This window comes from Vipera berus, assembly GCF_964194415.1.
Source record: "Vipera berus genome assembly, chromosome: 3".
Taxonomy (NCBI): Eukaryota; Metazoa; Chordata; class Lepidosauria; order Squamata; family Viperidae; genus Vipera; species Vipera berus.
This window is the reverse complement of record NC_138204.1, coordinates 157,515,968-157,537,637: the sequence shown is the minus strand read 5'-3', so window position 1 is coordinate 157,537,637 and position 21,670 is coordinate 157,515,968. Positions and strand designations below refer to the sequence as shown.

The following is a 21,670-nucleotide window of genomic DNA, read 5'->3' as shown; positions in this document are numbered from 1 at the left end:
GAGGTAGAAGAGCATCCTAGCTAGCGCAGATGGCTCCTTCCCTTCAAAGGAGAGCCTCGCTTTGAAAGAGGCACAGCTATAATTACAACCCCTTGGTTGGTTGACTCTCAAGTTTCGCCTCTTCGCTCTCCCTTCATTCATCCACGCCTCCCTTCACTTCCTGGGTTCCTCCGTGCGTGGCGACCAATAGTGCCAAGCCGAGTGGTTTGGAGGCCGCCGATTGGCCTTCGCGCAATTCCAAAGGGGCGGCCTTAGCAAGAGGCTTTAAGCTCCACGCTGGGTGCTCTTTCGCCTTTTCTGATCTTTCCACTAAGACATACCTACTACCGCGAGGGGTTGGTCCGCCTGCGTAGGGGCAGCGCACGGTAAGTAGCAGACCCATCGGCCGCGAATGCCAAGGGCGAAGGAAAAGCAAGGTGGGCGCCGGCCGCAAATGTCGGCGTCCCATCCCCACCTTGCTTGGCCCCTTCACTGCCAAGTTGGGAAAGTTTGCAGGCATCCCGGCTGCTTCCCGCTCGCTCCCATTTTCCCATAAGGGGAGGCAGCAAGGAGGAGCCGCAGGGGATTTGTACCCGCCAAGCCCCCTCCTCTCTCCCCCCCCCGCTCGGCCTCCTTCCCACCCCCAGGCCTTCTGCATCCGCCGGGCAAGGTCGGCCATGGCTGTAGCGCTCACCTTCTCTAGAGCCTGTAAGGCTTTCCTTGGTCGTGGCTTCTGCCCTCGGCACTGGAAGCCAGCCCTAAACCGCAAGGTGAGTAGGAGGAAGCTGTAATTCGCTTCGTGCATCTTGGCCCTTTAGCTGCAACGGCATCTTTCCTCGCCTCGGTCGTTTCTGCCTTTTGCTTGAGAGTTGCAAGTCAGGAGGGAGGGACCAAACCAGGGCCCTTGTTTTCCTTACGGCTCATGTGGTCATGAGGAAAAAAGGACCTTTTTTTAATTTCCTGCTGTCAGCTACAGCGCTCTCTCTCTCTCTCTCTCTCTCTCTCTCTCTCTCTCTCCCCCCCCCCTTGGATTTAAGATCCCTAAATGCCATGTAATCTGGTTTAAAAATCAGATAAGGGGTCCTTGGTGCTCTCTGAGCTTGCTTGTTTTCTTGCAGATGTTTTATTGCCCTAATTAGGTAACATCATCAGTGCTAGTAAGCTGTTTTGCTGTCAGTTTATAGATACAGACTGACAAGCAAAGAGCACTCATCAATAATGAGTTCTTCATCTTGCATAAAAGATAAAATATATATTTTATCTTTAAATCTGTCAGTTGAATGTGTATTTAAAAAAAACTAAGCTTCTGTTCTTTAAAGCTAAGAGATCTGAAACCAGGCCACTTTTAGTATGAAAAAAGACTTTCTTGTTCTATATTGATAATTTAAAAACTTTTGCTGTTTTTGTTTAAGTGTGCATTTATTAAAGTGAAACCATTACACTGTGCTGTATTGAGTTGATTCATATTTATATGTTAATATTTTCACAGTGTTAGGATGTGCTTGAAAGACGTCCCATTTCTTATCTGAAATGGTACAGGTTCTCCTGCTTTAGCAGGGGGCTGGACTAGAAGACCTGTAAGGTTCTATTCTATTCTATTCTATTCTATTCTATTCTATTCTATTCTATTCTATTCTATTCTATTCTATTCTATTCTATTCTATTCTATTCTATTCTCTCACACATTGTATTTATGGAAATCTTTGGTTTCTAGAGGACTAGCATATCTGGATCATTTTATTGGTCATCTAGATTTTTGCAGTCCGGATCTGGTAGCACTGGGATTCTAGACAGCATGTTCATCTTAAGTGTACCCCACTTTTCTGAAGTGAAAGGAACTGAAAAAGGCAGGCACAGCCACACACCTCTGTGTATTAATGACTCACCTGTGGAGATGGTTAGCAGCACATAAAATTAAATTATATAATATGTGTGTGTGTGTGTATACACACACAGTTCTTTTTCATAGATTTCCTGCAAGTGCAAAAATTTTTTTTCCTCCAGGCAGTTCCTCTTTCTCATTTTCTCATTAAAACAACATTGTGAGGCTGTGAAATAGTAAAGGGCCTAGATTCTGAAGATGTTTTTGTTGTTGTTTCTGCAAAGGCTGAAATATAAATAAAGATAAAGTCCTATTGAATTCAGCAACATTTACTTCTGAACAATTAAAAAGAATGTCTTTCAAATATTTGATACTATGACTATCTTTTCCTGCAACCCATCTGTGCAAAGCATTGCAAACTGATGTAGGTATCAGCCAAGCAGCCAAGGAATGCTAATTGCAGACAATTAGTTTGAAGATGCTCTTATTAAAAACTTATTAAAGTGGATTAAACCTGAAGTGTGGAATATATTTCTTCATTCTGAAATTGTTTCTCTATCAAAAAGTGTGATGTTTTATTATCTGCCAAACATGATGTTGTTACTCTTACTATATTTTACCCCATTTTTTAAATATAAGACCAGGTAGTGAACATACCTAATATACCTGCTTCCAGGGTTCTCCACAACAACCTTGTGGGATGAGTTTAGAGAAAGGCTGGCCCAAATTTACACGGGGAGCTTTTATGCTGAAGGAAGGTCTAGAGATTTCACAGTCTCTGGATGTCTAGGCCAGCACCACCACCACTACACCAAAGTGGCTATCACATTTGACTAGCAAAATTCTAGTAATGGAAAATTGGCTACATTTTTACCCTTATCTTGTGGATTCCCATCACATTTTTGTGGAACTAGTTTTTCCGTAATTTGAACATGGTACAGCCCTTGGATCTTAATGTTTCTCTTGCATGAATCACCATGACCAAGTTGACTTTACCTGGGAGTGGCAATGATCACTTAATAGGATCACTTGAGCCTCCAGCCACAATAATGAATCCAGGAGCAAACTGTGAGTCTCTTCCGTCAGGACGAGAATATCCTGTCCAGAGCAGACAATGCTCCTAATCAGTGACCTTCATCCAGGTCATCCCAGAGTTCAAGCTCTGGTTAGGTTATGTATGAACTCTTCAGCTGCCAGAGGGAAATAGAGCTGGGTTTTGAGTAGGATCTGTGAAGACAATAAACAGGATGGCCTTTCTGCAAATTCTGTTTTCTACCTCCTCTTGTTACCATTGAAACTGCAGATCTGTAAACCTTTAAAATCAACAGCTAATGACTTTCTTTGTATTGCTTTTTCCTGTCACAAGACTTGTGGCATTACTCACAGGATTCCCCTTTAGTGAGTCCTCATGATTTTGCTAAATCTGCTGAGCTGCAAGATAGAGCTAGGCAGAATATAGAACATTGAAAAGGAAGAATCCCAAGTGAGACAGCCTGTTGCAAGAGTTTAACATTCTTTTTCCTCTCTCTCGTTTTTTTAAAAAACCCACTCTCTAGATTTCTCAATCACAGTATTTTAACCAGAAAATGGCATCTGCTCTGGAATCTCTCTTTGAATATGTGGACAACCATCAAGACCTTTATGTGGAGGTATGTAGCCCTTTCCAGGACATAAACTCTTTTCTTTGGGATTGCAAGATTGTGTAACTATACTGTTCCTACCTTGAACAGCCTTGGTGGAGCAGAGGGCTAATGCCTCCTTAAGTAACACCAGCTGCCTGCAATTAGTGCAGGTTCGCATCCCACCAGGCTCAAGGTTGACTCAGCCTTCCATCCTTCCGAGGTAGGTAAAATGAGGACCCATATTGTTGGGGGCAATAAGCTGACTTTGTAATAATGCCGCTTGGGGTGTGTGTGAAAGCCCTAACAAGCAGGCATATACATAGAATGAAGGCTACTGCTAAGCTTGTATGCCGCCCTGAGTCTTCGGAGAAGGGCGGGATATAAATGTAATAAAAAAAAATGGGTATGGAACAGTCATGACAAAGCAGTTCTCAGCTAATCTTAGTTGATAACATAAAAGAAGAGTTACTCTATTTGTTCCAAATCTTTTGTAGGCTTAGAATAAGATTTAACTCTGGACTTTCCTTTGGAGAGCCACTCAATTCTCTCATTGGCTATTATGGTGTAATCTTGTGACTCTGGAGATGTGTTGGAGATGTAATTAGTCCACTTTCAAAGTTAATGGGGCCAAAAACAAATTAAAGCAGCCTTCCCCAACCTTTGTGGTTTGGCAGCCCGGCTGGGATGAAGAGGGGAACAGGGCCACCACTTGCACAAGCTGCACACATGCACACTCTGGCCAACCATTCATGCAGCCCAATTCCGAATAGGCCATGGCCTAGTAGTGGGCCCGGCCCAGGGCTTGGGGGACCCCTGAATTAAAGGACCTGATTCTAAGTTTCATGGCAGCATCAATGGTATTAAGCAAAGAATTGAGAAAATGGAGCTTTTTTTAGTTTTGAAACTCTTTTATGGGGAGTGAGATGGAAATCTGTAGCCAAAATGGAACATCATTTAGAAAAAAGACAATAAGATAGCTGACTTCATCTGCTGGAAAAGCTGTTCTTCACCATTTTGTTGGTGAACATTTTCTGAATGGCACCATGCTGCTTCAGATTAATAGTGGATGTGATGTGTTTTACGTAAGAGTTAAGTCAGAGAGTGGAGATCTAAATCCTGAGGGAATGCATTCCATTCCACAACTGGGGAGCAGCACAGAAGGGCCTCTCTTGGGCGCTAGGTAAATTACCACCTAGCACAGGGGTGTCAAACTGCCGTCACGCGGAAGCTGTGCCCACCCCATTGCCAGCAATGGCAAAACAGTCCCGATACGTTGCGTGACGTCATGTGACGTCGCGAGTTTGACATGTCTGGCCTAGCAGTTGGAACATCTTTAGAAGAATCACTCCTGCAAGTCTTAAGGGTGAACAAGGTAGTCAGCCCTTGGTGTGAACCCAGCTGTAAAAGATTGCTGATGTGTATGGAGGGCTGAAGAATAGGAGGAATAGCATTCTGTATTATGACCATAATGGAAATCTATTTGGAAGGTTCATTTCTGGAGCTGTAACTTCACTTTGCTAAAAGAACAGAATCTCATTTTGCCTCGGTTGCGATTTTTTAGACTCATAACTAAGAGTTACAACTATTCTTTTGGTACCACGAAACAACTTTTATTGCATTAAGGTAGGAACAGCCTTTCTCTTCCTTGGTCCCCGGGACCAAAATTGTTTGCTAGTTTAGCTAAGGGGACTGTGTTGAAATATGCCATTACTGGGCTGAAGATTAGCTGAGTGTAGAAACCGCTACAATTCTGCTGCAATGTTTATCTATTTATTAAATTTATTTGCCGCCCATCCCATTTTGAAGCAATTCTGGGTGGCTCACAGCGTTAAAAGCATTAAAACCACGAGATAACTATTTCTAGAACGATTAAAAATGGAACTACAATCAAAAGGTAAAATTGTCAGTTAAAAGATCGGTAGGGAGGGAGAAGCATGCACAGGAGAGGAGTTGGGATCTTAAGTTATCAATCACCTCCAGTGTGATGCTCCCCCATCGGGGTTCCAAGCCATCTCGCAGAGCCAGGTCTTCAGGCTCTTGCAGAAGGTCCGAAGGGTGGGGGCCGATCTCACCTCAGCGAGTAAGATGTTCCAAAGGGCAGGAGCCACAGCAGAGAAGGCCCTTCTGTCCCCACCATCTGGAATTCCTTGACTGACAGGGCCTGCAGGAAGCCTCCCCTACATTTAACAGTCAGTAGGAATCCTTGCTGATTGTGATTTGTAAACATTAGGCTTTGGTACAATAAACAAAAGAAAATTTTGTCTTTCTGTATTCATTACAGAATATCCGTAATTTTTCTTAACAAATCTTATCTCCACTAAAATAATAGCCAAAGAAGATGACCCTCATTCACTGTTCCCCCCCCCCTTCTTCCCCATCATGCTTGCTGTTTTCTAAACTGCTTGTGAACAGCGACTAGCTCAATGGGTCGCGATACAGAGCGTGTCGGCATGGCCGGAAAAGAGAGAAGAAATCAGGCGGATGATGGAAGTTGCTGCAAAGGATATTGAACGGCTTGGCGGCACAACTGAACTGATAGATATCGGAGAGCAGATGGTAAGAAGAAGGGTCCTTATCAAGGAAGTGTTGGGAGAGCAGAAAGAGTTACTTCTCATAAGTAAAAAAAATAAAAAGATTCCATCCAATTGAGCTCAACTTGTGGCATGTAATATAGCTCAGTATGAAAATGGTTTGCCTTCGTGTTCTTCCAGCACACACTTTTGACCTTCCAGTCTAATCTATATCACTAGGATTTCCTGATGGTCTCCATTCAAGAACTATTTAGGACCAAAGTTGCTTAACTTAACATAGTCTGCCTGTTTGTTTTGGAACTCTGCTGAAATTGTCTAGAGTTGTACTGTTTTTAGATAGTCATATTCAGGTGGCAACTAGCTTGCTTTCTGCTCTTCGTGCCTCTAGATCAGGGGTAGGCAACCTTGGCTCTTTTATGACTTGTGGCCTTCAACTCCCAGAATTCCTGAGGCAGCATGGCTCAGCTTGGAAACATCTCTCTTTCCCCTCAGCTTGGCTGGCTCAGGAATTCTGGGAGTTGAAGTCCATGAGTCATAAAAGAGCCGAGGTTGCCTACCCCTGTTCTAGATGGAGAAGTGCTCAGTGGGGAAAGGAAGAGGCCTTTGCATTTAGTAGTGAGGGAGAGTTTGTATTTGTGAAAGTGTGAAGTCAGCATGCTGGAATTTGCAGTGCAAAAGGGGAAAGTCTCTTTACGTACATACTAAAGAGGGGGAAGACCCCTCTAGCTCGGGACCCAGAATACACAGCGGCTTGTGGGGGCAAAAATACTGCCCTTCCTGGTCTTGTCAATGACAGGGTGTGATCTGCCCTGTCTATCTTTGTGCTGCCATCCTGTCTTCTCTTGAGCCTGAGCTAATTAAGCAGTTTCGGTAGGCAGACAAACAGGTGTGCGCTTGTAGGCAGTTTCTCTTTGAAATGAAGTATCTGATCTCCAGTGTCCCAAGTTCAACCTGTTCTGCTGGGTAAAATCTATCTTTCCCCTCTGAGGACAAGCCCAGTCCTCGTTTCTGCCAGTGTTTGAGTCAGCATATTGGCGGTGGAGCATTATCGTGATGTGGCTAAGGGTGCTCTCTCTTAAGGCTTTTATGGCACAATTCCCTGGCCCTTTGCTCCTGATCAGAGTCTCTAGATTAGACTTCCCTACTCTGGAAGAACTTCAGATGGCTGGGAATTCTTGGAAGCAAAGTCTACACATGTGGAAGACACCAGTTCGGGGAAGGTTTAATGGACTTATAAGTTTTTTTCCCCGACCACACAAATGATGAAAGAGAAAGAAGGAATTGATGCGTTCTCTCTCTCTCTCTCTCTCTCTCCCTCCCTCCCTCCCTCCCTCCCTCCCTCCCTCCCTCCCTCCCTCTGACATACTATTAGTAAAATGAATCATTGTGTTGTTTAAGAGACAAAAGATTAATTTTTCTAATCTTTTTGTCTCTACAAGATGTAGTTTTCATAGAAATGAGACTTCCCTGTATTTCTTAGTGACTCTGCCTTCAGAAATAATAGCTCAATTCCTTGATAACCATGCTAAGCCAATACTCAGTATCCAAGACAATGATACTGTTGGCATGTTCTGCACTTTTTTCTTGTCTTAAAGAAAGGGAAGCTATAATAATAAAAAAGTGTGGTCTTGACATCATTGGATTGGGAAGGACCAGCCTTTTCTTTATAGTTTGTGTGGATTTGAAGAAATGAAGTCTGCCTGACACATTATTCAGCTTTAAGAAACCCAGTTTTACTCATCCTTAACTCATCCTTCAGGTGAGAGAAATAACATTGAGTTTGTAGACATTTAAAAGAAGGGGTGTTAAACTGCCAGCCCACAGTTGGAAGCTGCGCCCAGCCCAGCTCCGGCAAGGGGGAAAAAAGTTGTGATACGTCGTGACATGTCACGTGACCTGGTGAGTTTGACACCCCTGTTTTAAAGAATGTGTGCCAAGATTGATGCGCCCCCTTTTGTCCCTCTTACATATGTGAAAAGACAGCACCCTGAGGTCATGTTAAAAAATTTGGGAAGATGCATGTGTGCTATGAGTTTTACCCCCATGCGAAAACTTTCGCATTTTACTTCTTTTACAGTAAATATTACACAGTACAAAATAGTTTTACAAATAGCTATTTCTCAAATAGCTCTACCCTGACACCTAGTGTTTCTACATTACAGTTGTCTGAGAATAAAACAATTCCTCTACCTCCAATAATTCTGGGCAAACTCGGCTCAGATCCTTCCAAAAAAACTGTTTGTGTCTATGGCCATTTGGATGTGCAACCTGCAGCTTTAGAGGATGGCTGGGACAGTGAACCCTTTGTTTTGACAGAAAGAGAAGGTAAGTCTTGTCCATACCTGGCATGTGCTTCTATAGGTCAAATCTTGGGAGTAAATTTTGAAGCTGCTCTCAGGTTGTTGCTTTGTTAGGTTTTTGAATTGAGTTCTCTGTTTACTCTTTGCACATAACCTGTAACCATGCCCAAGTTGTGACCGAAGATACATAAACCAGAGACAAGGCTGTCTTAATTGTGTTTATTTAAATAATTTATTTCTTTATTTAAATTATTTCTGTAGCCTTAAGGCAATGATTCTTGTCTCTCTGAAAAATTGGACACTGTCAGAATCCATTTATATCCTATTCATAAATCTCTATATGTATGTTCTAAAATCTTACACCCCCACTGGATTCTGCCATTTCTCCAAGGAGGACAGGAGAAGATGTTAATTGGTCATCTCTATCCAGTTAATGCAAGGTTGTTTATTCAGCCTGCCTGCAGGCGTCATCAGAGCAGGGGAAGAACTTTTGAACTGAGAAGAACAAAGAAAGGGGGTGGGGAGAGATCTGGTTTGTATCTCCAATTAGAATCTGAAAGGGAGGAAGTAAAGGCATGGAAGATTTCTTTTCCCATGGAAGGTTTTGACACCTGAACTTTAATTGATCCGGGACTGACCAAATGGACTGAGGGGAGGGGGGTTTCACTCGGAGACAATTTAAAAGTACCAATCTGTAACACAGTTTCAGATCCTGTCTAGTATTTCCACTAACAATCATGTTTTAGTAAAAGCTCCTTCTTGGACAATCCTGGCTCCAAGAGTTCTTTCTTTCCTAAGACGTGGATTGGGGTGGGTCCTGACAGACACAATGCGCACAGTAGCTGCTTAACTTTTAGAAAGTATAGGTGGTATATTTATGATTATCCAAATGCTGCTAAAGTACAGCATCCAGACTCCTTTATCATTATTTGTGCTCGCTGGAGTTGTTGCACTGGGAGATCCGGAAGGCCATTCCAAGTCCAAATTTTAAAGGTTATGTACTACTGTAAGTCATAATCTTAGAGGTTAAGTATCTCTTTAGCACACTGTGACTTCTTTCCAAACAAACTTAGATAAATTTGCTTTGTGGCCTGGCTTATGTAGGCTTGTAATAAATGTTGAGCATGGGCAACCAAAAAGATTTTAGAGCAGTTTTATATAACTGGGTTAATTCTTCTACACGTGTTCAACTTGGGATGAAAAAGGAAAATTCACTCTGCAGAAAATACAAAAGTAATTATAGTCCAATAAGCTGCATCTTTTCATTGGAGTTATAGATTTTTTTTTGGTATGATCCTCAGGGATTTCCAGTCTTTATATTCATGTCTGGAGCTTGGAAAGCACGTAAGGGCTGCCATGGTGGTGAATGGGACCTTTCTCATTCATAAAACAGCTGTAATTATGGGTATGAATAATTGTAAAAAAACCCTACTTGGGTGGGCAAGGGAGGTCACATTGGTATCTGTAGCCCCTCCATATTACGTTCCCTGCTGATAACGTGCTACAATTGGGAAAGTCTGCCATATGTCATAACTTGGCAGCCAAATCAACCCTCTCCGGTGGACTAGCTTCTGTAATTCTCAGCCTTCTTAAACTTGCTGGTTGAGAATAACAGAAGTTGAAGTTTTCACTTCCTTTTCCTTTCTTTTGAGATGTGGATGAAAAAATTCTTGCATCCAATAGGATGAATAAAAAAATATTACAGTTGGTAATGGAAAAATTAGGCATAATCAAGATTTTGCAAGAAACATGTTTTTCCTTTCTGCTATCCACTTTGCGCTCTCAGCTGTCCTTTGGTTGTTCCACCCATGCCCTTTTGTCAGGAGAGTAAGTTCTATTGCTGTAGCTGAAATGATCTACCAGCTGGTCAACCTTTTGAGGAAAGCCAAGTCAGCAGGCGGACTCCACAAGGACTACTGATGTTCTACTTTATTGTTGCAGAGTAGAACACCAGAATCTTGAAAGTCTGACAAAGATTGTGTGTCCCTGCTCTTATACTAAAGAGAAAATATTTTAAAAAATAAAATAAACTGAAGCGGGTTGTAGGAGCGCAAACTCTCTACCTTAGTGGTGATGTAGCATATTGGGGCAAAAATTAAAATTAGGGAAGGAATAGAGTATTCTGAAGAAGGTCATATTAAGCTAACTGGCATCTTGATCATGTAGGATAACACTTCAGTTTTCTACCCCATGCCCTTAATTGTTTCCCCCCCCCCCAACTTGATACTTTCAGCAGTGGAGAAATGTATGCACCTTGGCTTTCTTCCTTGTTATCCAAGCTTATCAATTAACTGCAATTTCATTCAGCTCTATTTGTTCTAGTAATAGATAAGTTTATGATTTCAGATCAAATGCTGTTGACTAAGCAAATGTTTATCTTTGCAAGCAAGCTAAATAGAAACCTTTCCAACTAATATGCTTTTTTTCCCCTTGAGCAGTGAAATGTTACATGGTGGTTTGTCATTAAATTCAAATAAGGCTTTTAAAACTTTAAGAAAGTGGATTGTGGAAAATCCTGTCCTTGAAATTCAGTTTAGATGCATGGTTGCTAAGATGAAGCTCAGTTATCGGTCTCTGATGAAATGTATAGCCCTGTTTTTCTAACTGTTCAAAGGGCTTAGCTCAGGTGTAAGAATCCTTTTCATTAATGGATTTGTTTTTATTGCAAATGGCCATGGGGGCATTAAACTGGACTTGAAGCTGAACAAAGTTTGTGCACCGGCAGGTCTTTTGATCTTCAAGATGCTGAATGTGTATGTAGCTTTAATAGGAGAAGTAGGAATGTGTAGGTTTTTTTAACAATCTTTATATAATTCAGTATCTTGCTTTAAAAGGAGAAGTAGGAATGTGTAGGTTTTTAACAATCTTTACCCCCTTAAAAATTAGGACCAGAGAAAAATGAAAATCCTGGTTTCTTTCTATATATGATGAAATCTTTGCATTACCTCCTTCTTTTGCAGCATTCCCTTCCCTAAATGTTAAGGGCAATTCTCAGACTTAAAAGTAGGGTATTGTGACAAAAGGGTTGTTTGTAACCAAGATCTCACTGACCTCATTAATGTGCCATATAGCCATTTGATACTACATGTATGGATATGGATGTCCTGATGCCAAAGCATCCTGGTTTGGGTATCAGAGACAAGATGGTCTAATATCTAAAGCTAAGGTAGAGCTGCAAGATGTTCAGACAGTGCCAGAATGACCTGAGCTTTGCAGGCTGTAGCTTCTCATGGCTGTAGAGTTAATTCTGTTTAATTGCAGCTTGCTTTAATGTGTTTAGGGAAGCTGTATGGCCGTGGATCAACAGATGACAAAGGACCAGTCCTAGCTTGGCTGAATGCTCTGGAGGCTTATCAGCAAACCAAACAGGTAAACCTGAGCGTCCCGTGAAAGATGGTAAAAGCATAAACTCCACATTTGTACCAAATCACAGTAGCCATCAGGAAAGATAACAATATAAAATGGCTGAAATGGTTTTGTAACCAGGTCATAGGAAGGTTTGTGTGGCTGGACAACTTCCTAGTGGCAAGCTTTCTGTGTTGTGGCAGATTTATTTATTTACTGAAATTCTCTCCCTCTCCTTTGGAAGCCTAGAGCAGGGGTAGGCAACCTTGGCTCTTTTATGACTCGTGGACTTCAACTCCCAGAATTCCTGAGCCAGCCATGCTGAGGGGAAAGAGAGATGTTTCCAAGCTGAGCCATGCTGCCTCAGGAATTCTGGGAGTTGAAGGCCACAAGTCCTAAAAGAGCCAAGGTTGCCTACCCCTGGCCTAGAGCAGGATAAATGCCCAACTTGTTTGCTCCGTTCCTAGTGAAGGAAAAGAACAGTTTTTAGTGACTCCTAGCATTTTTCAAACCCCAAACAAATGAAAGGGGCCAATTGAAAAGGGTTCCATCTTTTGGATTACAGGGCAAAAGATGAAAAGGGAATCAACTGAAGAAGGAAAATTTATTGCCAAGCTTTTTAGTTAAGATGTGAGAAGTTTCGAGTTAAGATATGACAGATTAGGAGAAGTAAGTTATCGTTAGTTAAGGTATGACAAATTATAGGGAGCACCCATAAGAGCCTTGGAGGAATCTGCTCTGGCTGAATCTGCTCTGTCTCATTAACCTACAGTGCAATAGAAGGGCTGCAGTTAGTGAGTCCAAGAATATTGAAAACTATTGACTGGTTCCCAAGTCATGTGCTCTTTATTTTGTCTTCCAGTTGCAGCCCCCATGGGAGCAGATGAACAACTGCTCTGCAAAAATATTACCAACCCCCAGGCTTTTCCTTTTTCTCCACAATCCTAAAGAAAGAAAGCAGGCAGGCACTATATGCTGGAGCTTTGAAAAAAAAGTGATGCTGGATGAAATTGTTCCTTCCTCCATCATTGCTCAGATCACTATTAACTTGGATTAGAGACATACATTATTGCATTCAGTGAAAACAATTAGTATTGAGGGGAAACTGCTTCTGACAGAGAAATATGCAAAGGCTGATTTAGTTCACGATCATAGTATAAAAAAAATAATAATCTTCCTTTAACTTTTCCTGCATCTCATTTTGAATTGCAATTTCCCCCCCCCCACAACAACTCCCCCCCATGCTGTTTAGAAAACAGTTCATACAAAGTGCCAGTAGCATGACTGGAAAGTTTTAATTTGGCCCTGCAGCAGAGTTCTCCAACATGGAGTCTTCCCAAGATTTTTGGAAGTATTTGATGGGCTCTAACTCTGAAAATCGTAACACTCCCAGCTTCTGTTTCACTGTTATGGTTTTGTCCTCTAGGAAATCCCAGTCAATGTCAAGTTTTGCTTAGAAGGTATGGAGGAATCTGGTTCTGAAGGCCTTGATGACTTGATTTTTAAGCAAAAAGATACTTTCTTCAAAGACGTGGACTATGTGTGTATCTCTGACAACTACTGGCTGGGCAAGAAGAAGCCCTGCATCACCTATGGCCTCAGAGGCATCTGCTATTACTTCATTGAGGTAAAGAACTAAGAATAAAACAGCTAGTTAAGATGACAACCGTTATTAGGTTGGCCTTTGTATGCTAAGCTGAAAGACATCCCATTAGTGTGCATATAGGATTGTAGTCTTACTCAACCACTGAGTGCTCAAATTTTCAAGAACTGTTTTGGCACACTGGTTATCTCTTTGAAAAGGAGGATGCAGAAGGCAACTGAATGAAATCTTGTTTCTTGTCATGGCTTCACAGTGTTATTTATACTGTGTATATATTGCTGCCCATATACCATTCAAACTTAAGCAAACCTCCTGGAAAGTTCTTATATCAGAGGTGGGAAGCGTTTTGGTGTGTTATGGGGCATTTCTCTTCAAAAGTAATCTGTTGCAGAGGTCCACTCTGATGGGCAGGATCAGAGCCAAAAACGAATGGGCCTGCTCCCCTCTTCTCTTATTCCCTACCCATTGGGCTGTTTTGAAAGGACCAAATAGTTCTTGTCAGAAGAAAATGCCTATGAAAGGCCCGAAATTAAGTTGCAGGTCATATGTAAGTTGATCGAAGCTTGTCTGATTCTAGGGATGTAGGTTGTCCACTCCTGTTTTTAGGTACAGTTAAATTCAATATTTAGATGCTTGTCGCACTGAAGACCCCAGTTCAAACTACCACCTTGGGGCTTATTTTCATGACATTCTTATTAATTATATGAAATTCTCTCTCTCTCTCTCTCTCTCTCTCTCTCTCTCTCTCTCTCTCTCTCTCTCTCACACACACACACACACACACACACACACACACACACACACACACACACACAAGAAATACTTTTGGATGTTTCAAACTTTACTCCAACACTAGCAGCTTTGCAGAAATGTATATTTGACTTGCTGTCATCCTAAAGAAGATACTGAGAATTGGTTGAGTTTTCTGAAGCAATAGTTCCATAATTCAGTTTGCAAGTCTTCCTAAGACTTGCAGCAAAAATCCTTGCTACAGCAGCTTAGCTTAACCTTAAAGATGTACTATAAGTAATGCCTGTCAGTGAGCCTCTTAATGGGCCTTGCTTTTATCTTTTCCTATAAGGTGGAATGCAGTGACAAAGACCTTCATTCTGGTGTATATGGTGGCTCGATCCACGAAGCAATGACAGATCTTATTGCTTTAATGGGTAAGGGCTGTTTTAAGGGAGCCTTGTATATTAAAAAGAACCAGAACTTTTAAAGATCAGTCATCTTCCAGTCCGTCTGCCTTCTGACACATGTGAATATACCTCCCATAGTTTGTAGCCTCCCTCATATTAACTATTGCAGGAGTTAGTAAGGTGGTCATGCTTTAAGGGAAAAAAAGAAATAGCCCTGACTCTCCCTGAAAACTTTTGATAATGCCAGGTTAACAATTGATGGACTAACCAGAATCTTAATGAGAGAGTAAAGATCTCATTGAAGGACAAAGATAACTGCAACATTGTTGGACCTAGAAAGCACAGATTCATTAGCCTATTAAATGCCATTTCAACTTATGAGGTGGCTGAAGGTAAAATTTGAATTCTATTAGCTTTTCCCAACCAAGGTGCCTTCCAAATTTGTGGCTTGTGTCCTAGAATTCCCCAGTCTATATGCCCATTGCCAGATATTTTAAGAATCTAAGTCCCCATATCGGAGGATGCCCAGATGGGGGGAAAAGACTTGAATAGAGTAATAATGATGCAGTTATTAGGCACTGAGCCTGGAAAATCATTTTTCCCCCTATTTGCTAGTGTGGTTCTCTCTTCTCATCTCTGCTGTTGTTTCTTTATTGTTTGATGAGCAAGAGACTGATACTGGCTCTGGTGAGAGCAGATCAGGATTTCAGTGGTTTGCGTCAAACTGTCAGATTCTGTTTCCTAGCATGCAGCGCGATTCCTTTGGATCGACTCCGCATGCACTTTACTTCCCCGTCAAAGGCGTGTCAGCTTATCATAAACGTGTACACCAAAAGCCATGGAACAACCTCCTGTTCTTACTTTACCACACTGCTCTTTCTGAGAAGATGCTATGAGTACATGACACAAGAGCTGGATTATTCGGTTGCTTAGAGACATTTTGGCTTTAATTGTTACCCCAGTGGTCATCCTTTCCGTCTTCTGGAATGACCCTGAATTGGCCTGGAGGAAGAACTGACACTTAGATTGATTGATGTTTTTGTCAGATATTTCTTACCTTCAAATAATCAAGGCAGAAAGGAGTCGGCTTTGAGGAGGTTTGTTTGTGTGTGTGTGTGTGTGTTCTTGTATCTTTTAAAGTTTTTGAAACCAGACGAACCAAGGAAATTTCTGCTATCTGTCTTTGCCCAGAAGAGAACCCTTGATCTTCACCCACAGCAATAAACTCAAGCCTCCTAGAAATTAGTAACTAGAAATATCTGGCTGGGTGACAGCAAGTTAAGCCTTGAAAAAATTGATTCGGCAGAGAGAATTTTGTGAGGCAGCAGTTACAGCAAAGCTCTGGTGGCTTCCGCCTCTGGACACAATTGACTATATTCTAATATTGGGGGAAAGGAAAAAGAATTATAGTTCCTCTTTCTGTTTAATTAAAATGATGACTTTGTAATAACTTTCGGAGGGTTTGCCAGGAGGAGGCTTGGAGCTAAGAATGCAGCCTGGGATCTAAACTGCATGTTCTTTGGCTTATAAAAGAAGGGTGCTCAAAGGACAGTCTTCCTTGGGTCTAGGCTGAGCCTGACCCAGATCCTTTCCCTGCTTGAATTGGCTATAAGATGGATCGCTCGGCAGGCAGGGCAGTTCTGAAGAATTTTAAAATCTAAATCCTATCTAAAAAGGGAATGTTTGTTTTTATCAACAGCTTTTGTGTAGATGCCAGTCTGCCTGTGGTGCAGCTCTTCTTCTTTGCCATTTTCTTTCCAGCTGCCATTTCAGGATAATAAGTAGGAATGCAGTAAGGAAATAAAAAGCTTTGAATATCAGCCACTTATCACTAGGAACAAGCTTGTCGGGCTGCCTTTAATAGCATATGGCTCTTTCTTTACAGGCTCCTTGGTGGATAAGACAGGAAAAATCCTCATCCCTGGCATTTATGAGACAGTGGCGCCTCTGACAAATGAGGAAAAGCAACTTTATGACAAAATTGACTTTGACCTAAAAGAATACGCAAAAGATGTTGGAGCCGCAAAACTGCTCCATGACACAAAGGTGGGGTGGATCTTCTTGTCAACTTTGTAAGGAAGGAAAAAAAAATGTTATGATGCATCACTCTCATATAGTGTAACGCTGCAAAATTAAGAGTACTCCGGTTAGTGTTTGTAAGGTATAAGGATGACTAAACTAGGCTTGTCCAACCTGGTAGCCTTTAACTGTGTTGAAATGCATCTTCCATGCATTATCAGCCAATTCTGGGAAATTTAGGTTGTGTATCCGAAAGGCCTCTGGTTAGAGGAAGCTTATTCTGTTCTGTGGATAGTGGATCTGGCAAGACTGTGCTCTCCAACTCCCTCCCCTCAAACACCCAGGTTTGTGGAAATGGCTGCTATATTGCGCTCCACATAATTGTTTTGTCAGTTCATTTTGATGATTAATCAGCATGCTTGTCACTTGGGATAAGGTCACTTTCAACTCTGAGGCATGCTTCTGAAGACACATGCATAAGATGGTGTTATTAATCTCAGATTTCCTCTCTTGTATATAATCCATCTTTTAGACATTTGACTCCTCTTTTGATTGGGGAGGGACGTACATCTGGAAGGCCTTTCTAAATTATTTCTGGCAAGGGTGCTTTTCTCTTTCTGATCTGAAGCAAAAAAGATGTTTTGGTGCAGGCATTCAGCTTAAAGAGGAGGAATGCCTATTTTCCTGGATTTTTGGACCACAGGTAGCCCTCGACTTACATCTACAGCTGGGACCAGAATTTCTATTTGCAAAGCAAGGCGGTTGTTAAGTGAGTCATGGCCTATTTTACAACTTTTTTGCCATGGTTATTAAGTGAATCATGCAGTCATTAAGCAAATCCAGCTTTTCCCATTGACTTGGCTCGTTGGAAGTCAGCTGGAAAGATTGCAGAGCATAATACCATTACCCTGGGATGCTGCAATCATCACAAATGCATGCTGGTTGCCAATTGCCTGAATTTTGATCATGTGACCCTGGGGATACTGTGAGAGTCCTAAGTGTGGTTGTGAGTCACATTTTTCAGTGCTGCTGTATCTAAATGAATGGTTATAAGTTGAGGAGTACCAGTAGATGACCAGTCTCAAGAAAATATGTGTTTGAATTAAACAGGCAACTGGACTTCCTTGTTTTTCTTTGAAAACGTTTCGCTTCTCATCCAAGAAGCTTCTTCAGCTCTGACTCGATGGTGGAGAATGGAAGGATTTATACTCCTTGCAGAAAAGCTGGTCATTTTAGATGCAAGGAATATAAATCCTTCCATTCCCCCACCATCCAGTCAGAGCTCAAGAAGCTTCTTGGATGAGAAAGGAAACCTCTTCAAAGAAAAAACAAAGTCCAGTTGCCTCCTGAAAAAAGCACCTTTGGGACAACCATGACCTGGATGACTGAGACATTTGAATTAAAGAGGTGCCAAGAAGTTATAATAGCATTTTATTGACAGCTTAATTTCACCATGTTATTTCCTAAAATTGCACAGCTACCCTGAGAATCAGAAAAAGATGTAGCTTCTTGAAGGACGCATTGGCAGATGTGGCACGTGCATTTTAATCACTGAAGTTTGACAAACAGTACTACATGTATGATAAATTCAGTAAGAAACTATACATACTTAGTGATTAAAACAGACATAAAAATGGGAGGAAGAAAAGAAATGAGGTCCATGTGCATAATCATGTACCAATATACAATCAGTTCAACCCTTAAACTTATTAAATTTGGACCATAAAAACACATTGTTCAATATTGGCACGTTGATCTAAAGAACAGAAGGTAAAAACATGTTCTTTTACTAGATTAATATTAGGCCATCAGAGGGGAATACAAATATTCCAGTTCTATCATTATCCAAGGTAGCTGCATGTTCATGGTTTATAGTTTTGCCTTGAATCATTCTGCTATAAATAGACAATGGATGCCTGACTCTGTCTCTTCTCTTTAATGTTTTTTATAGGAAACGATTTTGATGCACAGATGGCGGTACCCATCCTTATCCCTTCATGGAATAGAAGGGGCTTTCTCTGGATCTGGTTGTAAAACTGTGATACCACGAAAAGTGATCGGCAAATTTTCAATCCGACTAGTGCCAAACATGACTCCAGAAGTTGTGACTAAGCTGGTATGTGTCAAGGACAATGAATAAGGAAACTCAAATCACAATTAAGAACACTGTGTGTTAACTACATCAGCAGAAGCCAGGATTAGGGCTATGCTAGAAATCCCTTCATTAGGGAGGCAGACTGTTTTTTGGGGCGTTTTCCCAGTTCAGTTGCAGCTTTGCAAATACTTTTTGATGAATGCTGTGTAGCATCCATGATTTGTAAAGTTAACTCAAGCACTAAATCAAAGCCTACATGTGAGAGAAGTAGGCAGAATTGAAAAAGGTCCCATCTCAGCTTGTGATACAGAAATCCCAACTTGAACATTTCCTGCCCCATAAACAGTTTTTGATTTTTAAATCATCTTTCCCCCCACCCCACCCCACACAATTACTGCCTTTGGCTGCAAACTGCTGTGAGTCTGCAGTTAGTTGCAGTGCCATTTAGCATGTGCCCTGATATTGGTATGGCTGTAATTCAGACTTTGCCCATATGCAAAAAAGGATTGAAGTACATGATTGTGCATGGAACAGCTTATTTATTCAGATGCAGGGAATTGATTTGTACTGTAGCCTTAAACAGAGTTTCTGCATAATTGACCAACAATTTTGTTCTAGCTGTTTTAAGTAACCAGTTTTTAATCATTATTAAAGGTTGAAGATTACGTATCTAAAAAGTTTGCTGAGTTGCACAGCCCCAACAAATTCAGCATAAAGCTGGGCCATGGTGGAAAACCTTGGGTGTCAGATTTCAATCACCCCCACTATATGGCTGGCAGAAAAGCCATGAAAACAGGTCAGTACATCTTTCATAGTTTCTGTCAATATCTTAATCAGAATATGATCTAAGATACCTTTTGTGTTTGACCTGTGTCATGATAAAAATGTAGATACTTTAGAGTGGCAAAAACTGGTCAGTTTTCATGAAAATCAAGCTGGAAAGTGATCCTTGAAAAAGATAACAGATGATAGGTATTGTGTTACTGCAATGCCAACCAGCTGGAAGATAATAAAGGGTTAGCAGGTACACGAGTGACAATGCTTTTTTCCCCAACCTAGATACCAGGATATACAAATTCTTTTAGTCCTAGGCAGTGCTTTTTTTTGTAAAAGAAAAAGGTGCCGGAACTCACACATGTCATACCACCTGCCTTGCCTACCCTACAAGGTTCCATCCAAAAAAGGTGCCGGAACTCCGTTCTGAGCGTTCTGTGACAAAAAAAGCCCTGGTCCTAGGTCACAGGGGTGGGGAACCTTGGCTCTTTTATGACTTGTGGCTTATGACCTATGCTGGCTCAGGAATTCTGGGAGTTGAAGTCCACAAGTCATAAAAGAACCAAGGTTACCCACCCGTGACCTAGGAGCATAGCCAAACTTATTTTGGGTTGTGAGAGTGAAAGCCCCAAACAGCTGGAAGCTACCAAGTATGATAGGGGGGTTGGTAAAGAAAATGAAGATTGCTCTTAACCTTCTCCTTTATTTTTCCTAGTCTTCGGTGTGGAGCCAGATCTGACTCGAGAAGGAGGGAGCATTCCTGTCACACTGACCTTTCAAGAAGCAACAGGCAAGAATGTGATGCTGCTTCCTGTTGGGTCTGCTGATGACGGAGCCCATTCTCAGAATGAGAAACTCAACAGGTAAAGCATATGTATTGTCTGTCATTATGCAAAGTTGCAGCTCTAGATTTAACTCAAAGGCTGGAGATTTTCCACTTGTATTCTAGATTTTGCTGGGATTGCTTGGGTTTGGTTTTGTTGTTGTTGCTGTTGTTTGGCCTCCATTTAATACCAGGTGTTTCCTTTCCAGGTACAACTATATTCAGGGAGTGAAGCTTCTGGGTGCTTACCTTTATGAGGTTGCCAAGTTGAAGGACTGAATCTGAATCGTTTTTGCAAATTGTGCTTTGGAATCTGAAAATTCATCAAAGTATATTACTGCAATCTTGAAAAGTGCACTATTTTGTTCCCCTTTTGCCCAATCTAACTAATGCCAATACGCCTGGTGGAATATTTCGAAACTCAGTACAGAGCACTTTATACAAACATGAAAGTTGCTGCTGATTTTCTTCCTTTTCCAAAAATCATGTGCTCTATTCAGGGCATTATTCCAATACAGCAACTCTCCAATTTACTTGCCTTCCCTTCCAAACAAAGAAGGGTGTGAGTGGAATCTGGAAAACTTCTAATGTAATCTAAGCTAAGAAAGCAGCAGTAAATGATTAGTAATGCCTCACATTGACTTTCCCCCAAAACAGAATCTGAGCCCAATTCTTTGATCTCAGTGGAAGAAAATAATAACTGTCTTACTTGAATTTGCAAAATCAACAAGCCCTTCTCGAAGGATCCAAAAGGAATGGAAATATAGATACGGGTGGTAAAAGAGCAAAGAGCCCCCCCCCCCCCCCGTGGACTTGTAGTTGCTTATTTGCAGATTTTTCCAGGCTGTGCAGACATCTCATGATAATAACAAATTGGTATTTTTGTACAACATTCTTTGTACCCCATGTGGAAAGGCTGCTAAATAAATTCAACGTTGATCTATCAATTCTGGTATCATTTATTGCTTAGACATTGAAAGTTTAAACTATTGGTGATTTCCAGCTTTAAGAAAGTGGGAGGAAATAGTCTCAATTTCCACAAGAAATCAAGACTCCAAAACGACATGGAGTTGGACTAGAACCTTGGTAAATTCAATATGTATGGACCAACTCCCAGATACTGAGAGTTGAAGTCCACACATCTTCACTGGACTACAGGATGCCTCACAATTACACGCTGCCCTCTCCTTTTTGATATGGTTGAAGAGTGATAGCGTTTTTTTCAGCTCCCCCTACAATTAATTGCAGTCAACTCCAGTTGTCTCGTAAGTCATAATTTGAAATTATCTTAAATTAAATTCCATGGTGGAAGATCATTTAAGCCACCTTATACAGGCAGCATTCACATGTGCTGCTAAGCCATGGGTTATTGGAACAGGAATCAAGGAAAACATTTTTTAACGATGCAATTTATAAACCCAGCTTTATTCATCTACTTAAAAAATCTAAAATAACAAAGTATGGTGTAACTTTTTCCCACAGGGATTTTAAGTGTTCCATTCTTCAGTGTAAAATCAAATCTATTATGGTCATAGACCAGCATAAAGAAAGTCGGTTACAGTAATTAAAAAAGCACAAAGGTTACATTAACAGTAAAAATAAACATCTAACAAATTTT

At 41.3% G+C, this 21,670-nt stretch overlaps 1 protein-coding gene across 2 annotated transcripts; it reads left to right on the top strand.

Annotated features, from left to right (window-relative positions):
• Positions 1–262: 262 nt before the first annotated feature.
• Positions 263–20,991, top strand: CNDP2 (carnosine dipeptidase 2). 2 transcript variants are annotated; one of them, XM_081322721.1, is made up of 12 exons: positions 263–365; positions 3,358–3,450; positions 5,836–5,979; positions 8,117–8,279; positions 11,535–11,623; positions 13,026–13,226; positions 14,284–14,368; positions 16,227–16,387; positions 18,312–18,476; positions 19,110–19,251; positions 19,945–20,092; positions 20,262–20,991. In XM_081322721.1, the coding sequence occupies exons 2-12, from the start codon at positions 3,388–3,390 to the stop codon at positions 20,329–20,331; spliced, it is 1,431 nt and encodes a 476-aa protein (XP_081178847.1). In that variant the 5' UTR covers positions 263–365; positions 3,358–3,387; the 3' UTR covers positions 20,332–20,991. The 2 variants fall into 2 exon arrangements, with proteins under 2 accessions (XP_081178847.1, XP_081178846.1); XM_081322720.1 differs by lacking the exon at positions 263–365 and adding an exon at positions 635–749.
• The last annotated feature ends 679 nt before the right edge of the window (positions 20,992–21,670 follow it).

Excerpts from the sequence above, each read along its gene's own strand:
- CNDP2 (XM_081322720.1), top strand. The coding sequence starts at position 657 with ATGGCTGTAGCGCTCACCTTCTCTAGAGCCTGTAAGGCTTTCCTTGGT. Across the intron at positions 13,227-14,283 it reads TCTGCTATTACTTCATTGAG|GTGGAATGCAGTGACAAAGA; the intron begins GTAAAGAACTAA and ends TTTTCCTATAAG. Across the intron at positions 20,093-20,261 it reads CAGAATGAGAAACTCAACAG|GTACAACTATATTCAGGGAG; the intron begins GTAAAGCATATG and ends TTTCCTTTCCAG.